Below are 17588 nucleotides of genomic sequence, written 5' to 3'. Positions count from 1 at the left end.
GGAATCTGACTTCTAATTTTCACATGTTTTCTCTCATGCAGTAGGGTCCCTCCCTGCTTCAACCCTTCCTCAATGCTTTGTTGTGGCTCAGGGGTGACTCTGGGTTGTCATTGGTAGCTGCCTAAGATCTCAGGATCTTGTGTCTAGAGTCAGAAGACAACTTTGAGGTCAATTGAGTCTAAACCTCTCATTTTACTTAGGAGGAAACTGAAACCCAGAGATGTCAAGGGTACTTATACCATCATAGGTCTACAGCTGAAAGGTGCAGGCAGAGGTTACTTAACTTTACAGATGGAGAAGCAGGTCCCCCACTGATGGCACCCCAAATCCATTGGAGTTTGTGAGTGCTAGGATCGGAGCAAACCCTCCAGGGAGGCCGTCCCCCTCAGGAACGTTTTCTGCCTCACTACACTGACTTTGAGGTGCTGAGAAAGCCTGGCCCCTGCTTTGCAGAGATATGGTGCTTGGAGCCTCCCACATCAATTGTCCATTCTCTGATCTTCCAGTCCCATCACTGGAGGCTGATGGTTCCACTGTCCATCCCTTCAGCATCACTGCCTCATGGTGCTCTCCAGCTTGCAGAGGCCTCCACTGTGCGTCCTTTTCCCAAGCATCGGTCATCTCCAGAGGTCACATCAGCCTCTGTGGAACGGGTGCCACCTGAGCCTTGGGCCCTGACACCTTGTCCCCATTGTTTCTCCTTCCCGCAGATTCCTTTTGTTATCGATGTCTCTCAGTTGTGGTGGGCCGTCTTTCCCCTCGCAGAGTTATGGCCCTATCTATCCCGCCCCTGACATCTTTATTACAAACAGTTGGGGCTCTACGGAAAGAGTGGCAGCCACCCTTAATCACTCCATTACGCTGTCGCCCCTTTGTTATATATAGACTTTAATATGTCATATCTTAGACAATGGGTCAACGGAGAAGAGACAGAGGATTTAGGGCTGGATCCATAAATTCAGCCCACCTGTCAGAGATTAAAGGAAAAAACAAAGCAATATGGCATTGAGGAGGTGGGGGCGGGTGAGTCCTGTTCCCGAGTCCACATATGAATGTCATTACTGAGAAATAAATGCCGAGAGTGGCAAACTCCAAGTCCTGGCTGATAACACTCACCCGCTTTTATGGTAATGGGACTAGAGGGACAGGGGGGGAAAGACCAATAGAGGTTAAACTCACCTCCTTGGCAATTCCCAGGGCAATCTGCTAGAAACAGTCTCCACTTGACAACCCCCCACTGCTCCTCTCCATCACCCCTCCCCATCAGTTGTTGATAAATTTTTGGTTCGTTGATTCTTTGTCAAGGACGTGGAAGGTCCAACCTTCTCCCTGGAGTATGCGACTGAGCAGGGCTGAGATGGAACCTCCTTCCCTAAGGAGCGTCCAGTGCCTGGGATGGCTTGGGTTGGCACCTAAGGCGGGGGATGGGTTATCTAACCCTAATTGTGAGGTCAGATGGCATTTGAAGGTCACTTTCAGGCTTAGGGAAATGAGTTCTGTGCCTGAAATCAGGAAGACCTGAGTTCAAATCCAGCCTCAGACACTTACTGTCTATGTGACTTTAGGCAAGTCACTTGTCTCTGTTTTCTCATCTGCAAAATGGGGATAATAATAGCTAATAATAGATAATAAGGAGACTCAAATGAAAGGATAATTATAAAGTGCTTAGCACAGTGCCTAATGCATAATAAGCATGATATAAATACTAGCTACTATAATTTTTAAAAAACAATTTAAAACTAATTAAAAAATTTAAATTAAATAAAATTAATTTTAAAATCTTAAAATTAAAGTTAATTTAATTAAAATTCAAAATGAAAATTTAATTTTAAATTTTAAAATTAATTTAATTAAAAATTTTAAATTGATTCAATTTAATTTTGAGATTTTAAAATTAAAATTAATTAATTTAAATTTTTAAAATTAATATTAATTTAATTAAAAATTTTAATTAATTAAAAATTTTTAATTAAAAATTTCCCCTTTATATTAGTAAAAAAATTGATTGTTGGGGAGTGGGGAGACATCAGAGGTATCTTTAAGGGCCTTAACTTGGAAGAGGGATCAGACTTGTTCTATTTGGCCCCAGGAGGCAAAATCAGGAATAATGGGCTGAAGGAGCTGAGAAGACTCAACTTAGCTTTGCCAAGAAAACCTTACTTGCTAATGAGAAGTGTCTCCCAGGAGGATGGGCTGCCCAGAGAAGAGCTGGCTTCCCCTCTCCCCCGCCCTGCCCAGAGAGCTTCAAGCAGAGGCTGGATGAACCCTGGTTGGGGATGTGGTTGAGGGCATTGCTTTTTCCCCAATGGGTTTTACCAAGTGGGATCCAATGACTTTTTTCTAAGACTCTGATATTTGGTGATCCTGATTTCCCAAGATGCCTCCCATGTCCCTTGCCATTGAACATTCCCTTCCCACAAAGCAAAAACAGGCAGACAACACCAGTGATTGCATCTGACTCTGTAGACAGCCTTGGCATGCCAGTAATTTGTCCAGTCTTTATTCACTGATGGGGCAGGGAAGTAGTGCAGTGGCTAGAGCACTGGGCCTGGAGTCAGAAGGACCTGAACTCAAATCCAGCCTTAGATACTTACCAGCTGTGTGATCCTGGGCAAGTCACTTCACCCTGTTTACCTCAGTTTCCTCATCTGTAAAATGACCTGGAGAAGGAAATAACAAGCCCTTCCAGTGTCTTTGCCAAGAAAACCCCAAATGGGGTCACAGAGAGTCAGACACGACCAAAACAACTGAACGACAACAATATTCACTGATACCACTAATGCTTTGCACACAACCACCCTAGGAGGAAGGCAATGAGAATGTTGCACTCCCCTATTTGACAGATAAGGAAACTAGTCTCAGAGGTCCAGGGACTTACTGACAGCCACACAATTAGTAAGAAGCTGAGCCAGAATTGGGAGGCAGGGCTAGAGCCTAGATCCCTTGCTTACCCTTGAAGACATGAGTTTTCTTTCCTTGGTCATGAGCAGGGATGTGGGCCTCCTCTGTGCTACCAAATTTGCATCTTTGGGCATTGCTCCTTGGTTTTTGCTAATCTGGGGTTTATACAGATTGTGGGAATATCAGGGATCCCACCTTAGAGTGGGGACAGGATGGTGTACCTGATGGGGGGACTTGGTACATAGCTCTTGCATGGAGGGGGGAATGGGTGAGTTCTTGTATGGAGACTCTGCCATGGGATCCTGGCATTAATCTTCAGTTGAGTTCATTGTTAGACAAGTCTTAAGATTCAGTGACATTGGTAGTTTCAAAAACATTTCACAGAACTAACTATTCAACAATTATTTATTAAGTCCTTATGTCACATGAAACACTCTGCCCATTCTGGGTGCTGTAGATGCTAAGACATAATAAATCAATCCCTGACCTCAAGGAGCTTAGAATCTAACCAGGGGAGACACCATGTGTCTCTATAGGCAAATATAAAATGTTAAAGGTAAATTTGGGGAGAAGGCACCAGCAGCTGAAGGATTAGGAATCAGGAGAAACCAGGAGGATCAGCTGGAGAGTTGAATTCTGAAGGAACTCGGTGGGATCCTAAGAGGTGGAGATGAGGATAGCATGCATTTCAGACATGAGTCAGCCAGTACAAAAGCATGAAAGTGGGAGATGGACTGTCCTGTGTTAGACTTGACAGCTGAGTCAAGGATGGGCTGGAGTGGGGAGAGGCTGGAGGAAAGGAGACCAAATAGGAGGTTATCACAGTTGTCCAGGTGAGAGGTGATGAGGGCCTGGGCTGGGGGGGTGGTGAGTAGATAGAAGGTCTTCCTGACTCCAGGCCTGATTTGGCACTCTATCACAGAGAGTCGAGGTCACAGATGGGCTTTGATCTTGGTCCCCTGACTCCAGAGTCTTTCCTCCCCCAAAGAGGGTTACCAAGCTTGTTGCTATGATGTTCTAGGCCATGACCAATGCCCCTACCCTGAGTTCTAGTCCCAGCAGGGCCTCTAAGAAGCTTTGTGACCTTGGAATAGAGGACAACAGAATTAGCACTAGGAGGGATTGTTGGAAGAAGCCATGGGATTTTAGAGCTGAAAGGGGCCTTAGAGGCTTTTATAGATGTGGAAACTGAGGCCTGGAAAAGTGTAGTGACTGGCCAACATCACGCAGCTAGTAACCATCTGAGGAAGAATTGGAGTTCCAGTTTTCCTGAGTCTGGGTCCACACAGGAAGTGTCTCCTGCTTTGGCAAAGTGTCAGCCTATAGGGCACTGAGTTTCCCTCCTCTGTGAAATGAGGGAGTCCACTTTTAAAATTCTGTGATTTCTCCCAACAGTCCTGTGAGGCAGGCAGGATTGATATTTGAAGCCCCACATCAGAGATGTGAAGAAGCTGGGGTCCAGACAGTCCAAGTGCCTTGTCCAAGGCCAGAAGGCACCAGAGGGAACAGGGATCTTTGTGCTTTGCTTCTAAGATGACCCCCTAGGCTGCTTCCACTGAGAGCTGACCCCAGGAGGAGAGGGCAGTCTTACATAGGAGGTGGTGGGCTGCTCCCTGCAGAGGCTGATGGGCTCGTCCAGGATGCTGCTGAGGTGATCATGTCTGGGGTGTTTGAGAGGACCGATCAGGTCCCTTCCCACGCCAAGATTCTATGATATCACTGCACATAGGAACAAGTGAAATGGTATATAAAATGCTTTGTAAACACAAAAGCACCATCTAAATGCCAACAATTACAGTGATTATGCGTTGACATTTAGTTAATGGTGCAGGGCAGCAATGACGCCACGCCCAAGCGAATAGCTCCTGCACGGCTCTTCCCAGGGTATGTTCTCAGGGATGCTCAAGGGTCCCGGGGGCCGACTCATCTTCCCTACAACTCTGCCCTGGTACATGGCTTTTGAAATCCTTCCTTATGGTTAATTGATTTCTTCAGGAGGCCCTTGGGATGGTGGGAGGTGTGTGAAGCATAAACCTTTTAGAGCCAAGGATTTCATTACTGGAAAGCCAGGGGCTAAGGGTGTAGGAGAGTGGACTGGGAGAGGTTTTTTTTTTTTAGAAAGGATGCCCTAGTGGGGAGGAGGAGGGAGGGAAGGAATAAGCATTTTTATAAATTTATATTATATAATGTGTGCCAGGCACTTAAAATGATATCATTTGATCCTCACGATAACCTTATGAAGTAGGTGCTGTCCCTATGAGGCAAACAGAAGTTAAGTGACTTGCCCAGGGTCACAAAGCTAGTAGGTGTTTGAGGTAGGATTTGAATTCAGGTCTTCCTGACTCAAGGCCCAGTGCTCTATTCAGCTGCTTGGGCAGTCACTAGCCAGGGCAGCAGAAGGTCATTGGTTGGGCCTGGGAAGGGAATTTAGATACTAAAGGGAAGGTGAACCAAGTATGCAAGATTCACTTTTAATGAGAGGCAGTGTGGCTTAGTGAAGAGAGTCCTGGACCAGGAACCAGGAGACCTGGGATCAGATCCCACCCCTAATACTTACTGTCTATGTGACCCCTGGTAAGTTGCTTAACATTTCCAGGCCCCAGTCTTTATCTGTAAGATGGAGACAGTAACGCTTGGAGTAGGACGGCTAGGTGGTGCCATAGCGCACAGAGCGCCAGGATTGAAGTCAGGAAAATCCATTTTCTGGGTTGAAATCTGATTCAAAGCATGTACTAGCTGTGTGACCTTGGGCAAGTCACTTAACCCTGTTTGCCTCAGTTTCCTCATCTGTAAAATGAGCTGGAGAAGGAAATGATGATCCACTCCAGTATCTCTGCCAAGAAAACCCCCAATGAGGTCACGGAGAGTCAGACACGACTGGAAAGGACTGAACAACAAGGCTTGTAGTATTTACCTTACGTCACAGAGATCTTGTGAGACCCAAAGGAGATAATTTCAATCAGCACAGTTTGAGGACTTTCAAGCTCTCCATAAAAATCAGTTGTTTGTCACGGTTTTGCTAAGGTGTCCTTAGCTGGTTAGATGCTTTTGTGCCTGTGATGGAGGAGGGTATCAGGCTCAGGGCTGAGGACTCTCTGTAAGGACTCTCCAACATGGGAATGTAAGAATGTAGACTTGAAATAGAAGGGGACTCAGTGGTCATCTGGCCCAGACCTCTGATGTTCTGAAGGAAGAAGCTAGAGAGGCTAGAGACCAGCCCCAAGTCATAGTGATGGTAAGTGGCAGAGGGAGGAACCTGAAGGACATGGTGAGGCTACTACATGTGCTCTCTTTGCAGGCTGAGAAAATACATTGGAAGCCACCGAGTGGTCCTTCCCAGGGCTCTCAACCAGCCTGGGGGCCCTACCCCAGGAGCAGCTGGCTCCCTCCCTCCTCCTTAGGCTCATCCCTTTGGCCGGTGTGGTGTGACTGTGAACTGCCTAAAGTTAAACTGGGGGCCCCTAAGAGCCCCAATGTCTTTAGGTCCAGCCCCTCAGCCGGTTCCCATAGTTTTCCTTTGTCATCTCTGTGGTCTTCCCCTCTCCTGCCCACAGATCTCTTGCCCTAACACACCAGATGTCTCCTAATAGACTGGTAGCAAGGTCTTTGGTGCCCACATCATGTTCTCATCCACCTTAATTGTTTCCCACAAGTGCTGATTAGGGTAGAAATGTGAGGCCCAGGTAGCCATGACAAACTCCTCATTTCTTAGGGTTCCTAATTAATGGTCATTAAGGCAATGCACTGTTGTCTTCTGGATGTGGAGGGAGCAGGAAGTTGGTGATTCTGGGGAATGAGAGGGATGTAAGAAGACTTCAGGGTGGAGGTTTGCTTCTGTTTTGTATCCTTCGCCCCCTGGGGGCCCAGCCAGCTTAGCTTCCAGGATCCTACATGTTCTCAAACCTGCCCTGAGAGGAAGAAGGAAGGCACTGGTCAGAACTCTGGGTTAGTACTCAGAAGGCCCATGTTCGAAGGCCAGTTCTGCTCCTCATGACCCGTTGGACCTCTGGCTACTCATTTCATTCTATGTGAGCCTCAGTTTCCTCATCTGAAAAATGAGGAGGTTGACCAGCAGGCCCGTTGGGTTCCTTCTGTTTTGAAATGTATGCTCCTTGAAGGTAGGATGGGTTTTTTTTTAAACTTTATATTTTCAGTGCCTGGTACATATAGTGAGAATTTGAGAAATACTTGTTAGCTGGCTGACTGCTGCCACTGAGATACAGTAACATAGAATGTCAGAGCTGGGGAAGGGAGTCTTAGAACAGGGAACATCAGAGCTGGAAAAGGACTTAGAACAGGGGATGGCAGGAACTTTAGAACAGGGACTGTCAGAGCTGGAAGGGGCCTTAGAACAGAAAATATCAGGGCTGGGAGGGGGCTTAGAGATCATCATATCCAATTCCCTAGTTTTGATGAGGTAATAACAGAGGACCAGGGAGGTGCAGTGATTTTTCCAGGGTCCCCCTTATCTGAGGCTCACTTGAGGGGCTTGGTGGTCTTTAGTACGGAGAAGAACAGACGGGTAGTTTGGTGGCTGCCTCAGAGGCGAAGGATGAGCCTTGATGTGCATGGCTGGAGTAATGGGGTGAAAGCTGTAAAGAGACCTCCTGAGGATGCTGAGAAAGGCTTCCTAGCCATGGGCGCTGTGCCGATAATGCCTGGGCAGGCTCAGGAGGGCAGTGGCTTCTCATCCCTGAAGATCTTTCAGCCACTACTGGAGGCCTCCTTGTCTGGTGTGGGTTGGTGAAGAGGGGATTCAGGGTCTGGTACAGGCTGGACTAGATGGCCATGGAGGTGCCCTTCAGCCCTCAGAGTCTGCCTAAGCCCAAGCAAGCAACCAGCTTGGGGGGTTTGGAGCTGGCAGGATGGCTCCTCAGAGTCATGAATCAAAGCTGAAGGCAGAGAAAAGAACCTGGAGCAGAGGGTGGTGGGTCAGAGCCTGGGGCAAGAGAGGTCGAGGCCAGTCTGAACCCCCTACTAGGAAAAGGGGAGGGAAGGGATAGCCTCAGCCCCAGCCCACCTCCTAGATCTGCTATCTGGGGGACTCCAGCCAAGTCACTTCAGTGCAAGGTACCTCGGTTTCCTTGTCTGTAAAAGAGACTGGTGATTTGGAAAAGATGCCTCTCATCCAGACATCATAGAATCATGGAGCTGGAGGGACCTCAGAGACAGTGAGTGCAAGCCCCTCATCTTACAGATGCAAAAATGGAGTAGTGCTTGCCCTCAAAGAGCTTACAGTCTAACGCAGGGAGACAGTGTGTATATATATTGGTGTTCAGTTGTTTTTCAGTCCTGTCGATTCTTCTTGACTCCATGTGGGGTTTTCTTAACAAGGATACTAGAATGGTTTGCATTTTCCTTCTCCAGCTCATTTAACAATGAGGAAACTGAGGCAAGCAGGATTAAGTGAGTTGCCCAGGGTCACGCAGCTAGTAAGTATCTGAAGTTAAATGTGAACTCAAGTCTTTCTGACTCCAGGCCTGGCATTCTATCTACTGAGCCGCCTAGCTGCCCGTGTGTGTGTACGTGAGTGTGCGTGCATGTATGTGTATATGTATTATATGTTTGTGTATATGTATTATGTTTGTGCCTGTATTATATATGTATGTCTGCGTGTGTGTGGAGAGAAGGACTGGGAGGCACATGCAAAATATACACAGTGATTTAGGAAGGGGCCATGGGGTGGGGAGAAATCTGGAAGGCTTCCTGGGGGAGGTGTCCCTTGAGCAGAGCATTGGAGGATGCAAGGATTCTCAGAATCAGAGGTGGGGAGTCAGTGCCTTTCAAGCACGGGGGACCCCGCTGGGGCAAAGGGACAACAAGAAGCCCAGTCTGGCAGAACGGCAGAGCATGTACATGGGAGTAATGTACAAAAAGTCTTACCGCAGTTTTAGGCTATTAAAACAGTCTAATCCCCAGTTTTGGCCAATATAGAGTGTGACACTGTATCATAAAGATGGGAGGGACCAGATCATGAGGGACTTTAAACGATGAAGTGAGGAGCTTATGTCTGATCTAGGGGCCACTGGGGTTTGTTGTTATGGGGTGACATGGTCAGATCTCTACTTTGGCAGCTGTGTGGAAGATGGGCTGAAGTGAGGCAGGGAGGCCCATTAGGAAGCTGCTGAAAAGTCTAGGCAAGAGGCAGCAAAGGTTGGAACAGAGTGGTACCCATGGGGGTAGCGGGAAGCTGACCATTGTGAGAAATAGTGTAGAAACAGGATTTATTTTAGCAAATGATTGGGTAAGCAAGGTGGGGAGAGGGGCAGAAGAGGAGAGGACCGGGAAGTTGTCAAGCTAGGAGAATGGGACACTTTTAACCTGTGATGCTACTCTCTGGGCCTCAGTTGCTTTATCTATATATGGGGTTAAAAGTACCCACAGAAGAGGATTTGGAAATTAAAGATATCTATAGTCATATGAAAAAAATGCTCTAAGTCACTATTGATTAGGGAAATGCAAATCAAAATAGCTCAGGTACCAGATCACACCTCTCAGATTGGCTAACATGACAAAACAGGAAAATTATAAATGCTTGTGAAAATGTGGGAAAATTGGAACACTAATGCATTGTTTGTGAAGTTGTGAACTGATCCAACCATTTTGGAGAGCAATTTGGAACTATGCCCAAAGGGCTATATAAATGTGCGTACTCTATGACCTGCAATACCACTTCTAGGGCTGTATCCCAAAGAAGTCATACAAATGGGAAAAGAACCCACATGTACAAAAATATTTATAGCAGCTTTTTTTGTGGTGGTCAAGAATTGGAAATTGAAGGGATGCCCATCAATTGGGGAATGGCTGAACAAGTTGTGGTATATGAAGGTAATGGAATACTATTGTTCTATAAGAAACGATGAGAAGGTGGACTTCAGAAAAACCTGGAAAGACTTATAAGAACTGATGCCGAGTGAAGTGAGCAGAACTAGCGGAACACTGTACACAGTAACAGCCACAGTGTGTGTAATGACTGACTCTGATAGACTTGGCTCTTCTCAGCAATGCAAGGTCCTAAGACAACTCCAAAAGACTCATGATGGAAAATGCTATCCACATCCAGAGAAAGAATTACGGGGTCTGAATGCAGACTGGAGCAGACTATCTGTTCTCTCTTTTTTGGTTTTGTTTTGTTTCTTCTTTCTCATGGTTCATTACGTTGGTTATAATTCTTCTTTGCAACATGACTAATGTGAAAATATGTTTAATGTGAATGCACATGTAGATCCCATATCAGATTGCATGCTGTCTTGGGGATGGGGGAAGGGAGGGAAGGGGAGAAAATTTGGAACTCAAAAGCTTGTGGGATTGAATGTCGTAAACTACAAATAAATAAATTAATTAAAAAAAAGAAAGAAAAAGAAGATTTAGGGGAATGGTACAGTGGAAGCGTAGGTTCAAATGCTGGCTTGTACGCTCACTTGATCTGTGTGATTGTTCGTGTGGCCAGTCAGTTCCCCATCTCTGAGCATGTTTCCTTATCTGAAAATAGAGGGTATTGGGCTAATGGCAGTCCTTTCCAGCTCTAAATCTACCATCCTATGAGGACCAGAAGGCAAAGGGTATCAGGAGGATAAGATGCACTAATGGGGGAAGGGGCATAAGTCTCCCTGGGTGGCGTGCAGCAAGGAATGAAAAGGAATTAGGAAAGTGATGATTTTTTTTTTTGTGTGTCACAGACCCCTTTGGCAATCTTGGGAAGACTTCAGACCCTTTCTGAGAATAATATTTTTAGCTGTATTTTTAAAATTTTTATTATTTAATATTTTAGTTTTCAACATTGATTTTCATAACATTTTGAGTTACAAATTTTTTCCCCATTTCTACCTTCCCACCACTCTGAAATGGCATGTATTCTGATTGCCCTGTTCCCCAGTCTGCCCTGCCTTCTGTCACCTCACTCCCCACCCCATCACCTTTTCCCTTACTTTCCTGTAGGGCAAGATAGATTCCTATACCCCATTGCCTGTATATCTTATTTACCAGTTGCATGTAAAAACAACTTTTTTTTGAGCATTTGTTTTTAGAATTTTGAGTTCCAAATTCTCTCCCTTCTTCCCTCCCCACCCACCCTCCTTGAGAAGGCAAGCAATTCAACATAGGCCACACATGTATCATTATGCAAAACACTTCCATAATAGTCATGTTGTGAAAGGAGAATAATATTTTAAATACATGAATTAAAATCCTAGGAGTACAAAGAAAGCCAATTATGTTGAAATAGTTGTCAATTTGTTTTAAAAAAGTTAACCTAACCTAGGATAAGAATCGTTGATTAGAGAGTTATGTTTAGTACCATCATCCATCCTCTTTTTCTTCTCCAAGAAGGATGATCAACTTCAGAGTCCCCTTTTCCTCCACTCTTAGAATTCTGTGGATGCGTGGATAGAGGAGGCAGCCATCCCTGGGTGATAAAGAAGTCCTTTCATAAAATGGAGAATGATATGCCAGCATCACCACTGAGGCTGGGCGAGAATAATAGCTTGGCTATTAATATGAGAGGGAGACTGCTGTAATGGATAACAATTGAGCTACCTGCAGGCTGAAAGAAGGAGCTTCTTTCCCCCATACTCAGCATGTTAAGGGAAAAAAGACCCAACAAATTCCAAATGAAAGCCAAATAGACTCTACGACTGGATAAAAGTCTTAGGAATTGTAAGCACAAATTCTCTTTTCCTTTCTCCTATTCTTTCTTCCTGCCCTCTCTCTCTTCTCTTTCCCCCTCTTCTCTCATTCCTTCTCTCCCACCCATTTCTTCCTCAATTTTCCTTATCTCCTTCCATTCTCTTTTCTTCTCTCATTTTCTCTCCCCTGCTTCCTCTATCCATTGTCTTTCTTTTTCCCCCTCTTCTCTCATTCTCTGTCCCCTGCTTCCTCCATCCATTGTCCTCTTTCCCTCTCTTCTTTCATTCCTTTTCTCCTGCCCACTTCTCCATCTATTCTTCTCTCCTCCCCTTCTTCTCCTATTCTCTTTTTCTCTCCTCCCTCACCCTTCTCTTACTTATTTCTCTTCCCCTTTCTCCCTGCCTTGGCTGCCTCTCTATCTCACTAGTCTTCACCTTCCCCTCTCCCTATTGCCTCTATGCTTGGACAGAGTGTGATTCTGGAGACTTCAGTAACCTTGGATCTGATCAGTTTTTGCAGAGAGCTGGTTTTGTGTTAACCCCTTACAGCAGGACCTGCCAGGTCACTGAGGTTGACCTTCCAGAGGGATGTTTTGTGTGGGATGATTGTTCGTGTGGCTTGAAGGGAAGAGGGTTATAGAGGTGACAGATGAGAAGAGCTGTCCCTTTCCCCATCAAAGCTAGCACTCAGACAAGCAGCTCTCAGATGAATTCTGGTGCTGTTACTATAATTCTAAAGTAGCAATCATGTGAAAATAGGAGAACTTGGATTTCTCTCGCCCACCTCCTCCTCCTGGTTGTTGCCTACACAGCTGGATGCTGGGAGCACAGATGGGCTTCCATCAAATCCTAATATTAAGAGACTCATAGCACCATAGGTAGAAAGCTGGAAGGGGCCTTAGTGGTCATCTAGTTCCACCCTGCTCATGTTTTTTTTTGAGGGGAGAAGGCCAGGCAATTGGGGTTAAGTGACTTACCCAAGGTCACACAGCTAGTAAGTGTGTCAAGTGTCTGAGGCTCTTTTGAGCTCAGGTCCTCCTGACTCCAGGGCTGGTGCTCTATTTACTGCATCACCTAGCTGCCCCCCACCTTGCTCATGTTAACAGATGAGGAAACTGAGGCCCAGAGACAGGAGATAACTTTTTCAAACTCACCCAGTTAGTAAGTGGCAGAAGTCCTCTGACTTCCAATCTTTACAGGTCTTTCTTTGGCATCATACTGCCCCAACACACTTTGATTCTAAGGCTGGGAAAGTCCTCAGCATGGAGCACAGGGTGTTAGATTGGAAGTCAGGAAGACTCCGCTTCAAATCTTGCCTGGGATTGGAGCTGTGGGACCTGGGCAAATCACCTAACCTTTCTGGGCCTCAGTTTCCTCATCTGTAAAAAGAGGATAATAATAGCATTTGCTTCACTGGGTTGTGAGGATCCAATGAGATAATGTATATTAGAGCAGTTAAAGGCTAAGGACAGATGTTAGCCATTATTACATAAACTCTGGCCAAACTATTTATTATGTCTATTGTTCCAAGGGAATGGCTATGCATGTACTACCTTTTTACCCCAATGGGAAGCCACATGGGGATCAGGATCATGCATACATTCACCAAAGAGGACTTGAGTGCCTCGACCCTTACCTGTCGGTGCAAGTCTGAAGCTTCTGACCAAGGCCATGCCCTCTGCCCTAAGCCTATGGCCACTCTGGGCACCCTGACCTTTTTAACTCTCTTGCTCAGGGGGTTTGCCTTACAATTAATGCTCAAAGGGTCCCCAGGGTGTACTAACCGTGTAGATCAATAAAGAGAATAGCTTTTATTTAAAATTGACTTACATTACTAAAGTAATCTGTCTATATGTTGATAGATGAATTCACACACCTAATTTAGGGAAACATTTTTTCTCCTAGTCTCTGAAAATAACCACTAAGTATTCAGCCAAGATCCATTCGGTCCAGCGATGGTCCCACTGCTCTTCCTTCAGGAATAGCAATTGTCGATTCTGTCTATGACTTCTAATAGTTCAGCCAGTCACCCGAAGGTCATAGCAACTGGAATAAAGAAAGCTCCCTGTGTGAAGGTGCTGGTGTTGTGGTAGGATCCAGCTCCAAGCATGGGCTATTCTAGGCCAGAAAGAAGAAGACCGCATCCTGAGATGTTCCATTTGAATCATAATCAAGCCACAGTCAGTCAACAAACATTTATTAAGCACCTGCTATGTGCCAGGCACCATACAAAGAAAGGCAAAGGCCTTCAGGGCTCACATTCTAATGAGGGAGACCTCACAAATAACGTGTGTGTGTGTGTGTGTGTGTGTGTGCACATGCATGTGCAGGAAGATGAAAAAAGGAGGATATTTATGTTTTCCTATGCATCCCATGGGGACAGTGCTTGTAATTGTCAGAATCTGAGGGGCAGAGTTCAAAGCCTAGGTTGAGAGTGACCTTGCACAGTATTAAGGGAGTTGGGGTGAGAGGATTCTAATGAGCCTGACTGAAGAATATTTTATATTTTTCTTTGTTTCATGGGGTGCCACAGACAAAGAGTTCACCCCCCAAATGATCAACTTAGAGGTGATGAGTCCCTCTGAGCTTGGCTAGGTTGGTCTTTGGAAAGTAGATATAATTTGTTGGTAGGACCCTAATTGTTGAGTTCAAGTCACCCAGAGGGTGACATGGGGAGTGCATGGTGGGTGTAAAGAGCCTACATCATATGGCCAATGAAGAATTATATAAGAGAAGCATAGTGAACATCTTATTAGAGAGACATATGACTGGAAAGGAGAGTGGGCAAGAGGAAGGGGCAATTCATAGAGAGCTGACGTGTCCCATCAGTATTCAAGGGACCTAGGAAAAGACATCCAACATGGCAGAGGGCCCCATTGAAGTGGGGCACGGGTTATGCTCTACAGGATTTGAGGACATACCTGCAGCTAATGGGATCGCTGATCCAGCATGAATAAGAATCAGCAGCAGCAACAACAACTAACCCTCACATCCCTTCACGGTTTGCAGAGTCCTTTGTACATACGTTCTCAACAACAGTACCAATGAGGTCCAGGCGGTGGTATCGGAGATCACAGCCGCTTAGGTCACCAGAAATCATTACCATGGCACCTGTACATCGCTCCCATCGTTTGGGCGTTTTAGGCCAAAGAGCTCTGAGCTGAGCAAAAGACAGCAGCGGGTTTTCAGCAACCTGATGTACTGTCTCCACGGCACTTTTTAACATCAAGTTCTCAGATGTTTATGGATGTTTTTGAAGTGCCCGTGAGACAGGAACAGAAATCAAAATCGTAGCTAGTCAACACAGACAGGTGAAATAATTCTGAGCCACGCTTTCCACCCTGTAAACCTGCCATGGAATTTAATTGGGAGAAGAACCCTCAGTGAAACATTCTCTTGCCTCTGCTGCTGTTGTTGGAGAGTTGTTTCTGTTGTGTCTGACTCTTTGTGACCCCATTTCTGGTTACCTTGGCAAAGATACTGGAGGGGTTTGCTATCTCCTTCTCCAGGACCATAGATTTTGAAGGTATCTGAGAGGTCATCGAGCCCAACTCTCTCATTTTACAGATGAGGAAACTGAGGCAGGGAGAGGTTTGTGACCTGCCAAGGGTCACATAGCTACTTGCTGTCTGAGGTAGGATTTGAACTCGGCTCAATCCGTTTCACTAGCAGAGATATAACCAGTGTGTTTTCGGTACCTGGGCCAAGCTTCACAAAATGTGCCTCGGCAAGCAACACAGAATGCCTTCAAATCAACTTAAGACAGATTTAGAAGTAGGGGGGACATCAGAGGTCAGGTAGTTCCACCCTCCCTCCCCTTTTACAGAGGGGGGAACTGAGGCCTAGATAACTTAAGGGACTTGCCCAAGGTCACGCTGTCCTCTGATTCCAGAGCCAGAGCTCATTGAATGCTTCTTTCCTTCTTTCGTTTCTATTTCTTTGCTGGTGATCTGTGGATGCGTTGTGCACATTTAGAGTCAGGGTTAGTCCTCTCCCACCTTTGAGGGAAAGGACTTTTCTTTCTTATCTTTATATGCTCGGCACTGAACACTGCTCATAATCGGTTCTCAGTCAATGTAAGACCAGAGCTTCTTGAGGGGGAGGGGCTTCTGGTGTCATCTGGCCCAACATTGCCATTTTAAAGATGAGGAAACTGAGGACAGGGAGGAGAAGTGATTTGGTCAAGGTTCACAGATCGACGGTAAGGGTTAGAGGATTCGAACCTAGGTCGTCTGATTGTACTGTACGTGAGGAGAAGATCTGCTGGAGGCTAGGGAGAAGTGCTGCTATGAGGATAATCTACCAGTAAATATGGCGCCGTGTCTCCTCTGTTGTGGGTAGGGCTGTGACTGATCGACTGCCTTCCTTAGAGGTGAAGGCTCAGGTCAGGCTCATAGAATCACTGCGGAAAGGCTGGGGGAGAAGGGAGGACCCCCAAAGGTCAATGATGGGGGCATCCATTCTGGGCACCGCGGTTGACTCTTGGCTCTTCTCCCTTGTCCAGTTGGCAGGAAGCAATTTATGCGATTTGAATGGGCCAACTATGCTGCCGAGGTGCTGGGCTGTGAGTACGAGGCGCTGACTACCGCTGTGTTCAAACACCATCTCCGACAGATAATCCAGCAGGCAACATCCAGGCTGAACCAACCCAACCACAAGGAGGAGCCCGATGTGGGTAGGTGGTCTTCATGTGTCTGTGTGGTCTTCTTCCAGACAGATGTGGGTAGGTGGAATTCATGTGACTGTGCGGTCTTCTTCCACAGCTCAATGCTATGTATCCGCATGAGTTGGGACTAGGAATTCTGGTTGTACAAAACTCAAGGGAGTGTATAGGAGATAGATGCCTCTCTATTAAGAAGGGTTTGGATGGGACAGAAGAGACATACTCGTTTTTCTCCAGCAGAGAGATATCTGGAACTGAAAGACATCTGAGAAGCTGTTGGAGCCAACCCCGCCCCAGAAACAGAGGCTTAGCAGAAATGACTTACCCAAGGCCACCCAGCTAATAAGTGTTGGGGTCAGGATCTGAATGGAAGTCCACCATCCTCCTCTTTCCTATTTAGCTCCAGGATCTGGACAAACCAGAGGTCCAGCTAGCAATGGATGGATAATTGAGAGAGATGATGCCTTCTTGGACCCTGAACCAACAACCCCTTCTGCCTAGAGTCTTATTAGATTTGTTCCATGTCCCAGGCTGGGGTGCTCACCTCCATTTGGTGGAGCGGAGATCCCTGCTCTTGGGTCACAAGGCTGAGAACCTGTTTGCTAGGTGGCGCAGTGGATAGAGGGCTGGGCCTGGAGTCAGGAAGACCTGAGTTAAAATGTGACCTCAGTAACTAGCTGTGTGATGCTGGGCAAGTCACTTCACCCTGTTCGCCTCATTTTCCCCAACTGTAATATGGGGATAACAACAGCACCTACCTCTCAGGATTGTTGTAAGGGTCAAATGAGAAAGTCCACATAGGAGATGTTTAAAAAAATGCTCATTTCCTTCCTTCCTTCTTTCCTTCCTTCCTTCCTTTCTTCCTTCCTTCCTTCCTTCCTTCCTTCCTTCCTTCCTTCCTTCCTTCCTTCCTTCCTTCCTTCCTTCCTTCTTTCCTTCCTTCCTTCCTTCCTTCCTTCCTTCCTTCCTTCCTTCCTTCCTTCCTCCTTTCTCCCTTCCTTCCTTCCTTCCTCCCTCCCCACTTTCTCCCTTCTCTTTCCTTCCTTCCTTCCTTCCTTCCTTCCTTCCTTCCTTCCTTCCTTCCTCCCTCCCTCCCTCCCTCCCTCCCTTCCTTCCTTCTTTCCCTTCCCTTCCTAGTTGTGAGCTATGGTTCCTGATTTCCAGGCCAAAGCCTCTTGTCCTCAAAGCCTTTTGGGGGCTGCTTAGACAGTAATGGTGCCAAGTAGATGATACAATTCTGATAGACTCCGGTCTTTTTTTGTCCTTCTTTCTTTTCTCTCCCTGCTCAGAATTCTTACACGAGTTATCCTGCATAAAAAGGCCTTTGTCCCTCCTGCTTTTGTGTCTGTGCATAGATATCTCGCCTTCTAGGCCTGGGACTGAGCCACAGAGAGGCAGGC

At 46.2% G+C, this 17588-nt stretch overlaps 1 protein-coding gene across 1 annotated transcript in view; it reads left to right on the top strand.

Annotated features, from left to right (window-relative positions):
• The window catches only part of MYO18B (myosin XVIIIB), a 361792-nt gene that overhangs the window by 100398 nt on the left and 243806 nt on the right, over positions 1-17588 (top strand). Inside the window, exon 13 of the mRNA XM_036737706.1 lies at positions 16030-16200. Within this exon, the coding sequence (XP_036593601.1) occupies positions 16030-16200 (171 nt within the window). The remainder of the gene's footprint in view (positions 1-16029; positions 16201-17588) is intronic.

Source organism: Trichosurus vulpecula, chromosome 1 (genome assembly GCF_011100635.1).
Source record: "Trichosurus vulpecula isolate mTriVul1 chromosome 1, mTriVul1.pri, whole genome shotgun sequence".
Classification (NCBI taxonomy): Eukaryota; Metazoa; Chordata; class Mammalia; order Diprotodontia; family Phalangeridae; genus Trichosurus; species Trichosurus vulpecula.
Note: the sequence above shows the minus strand (reverse complement) of the source record. Positions and strands in the feature narration are given on the sequence as shown.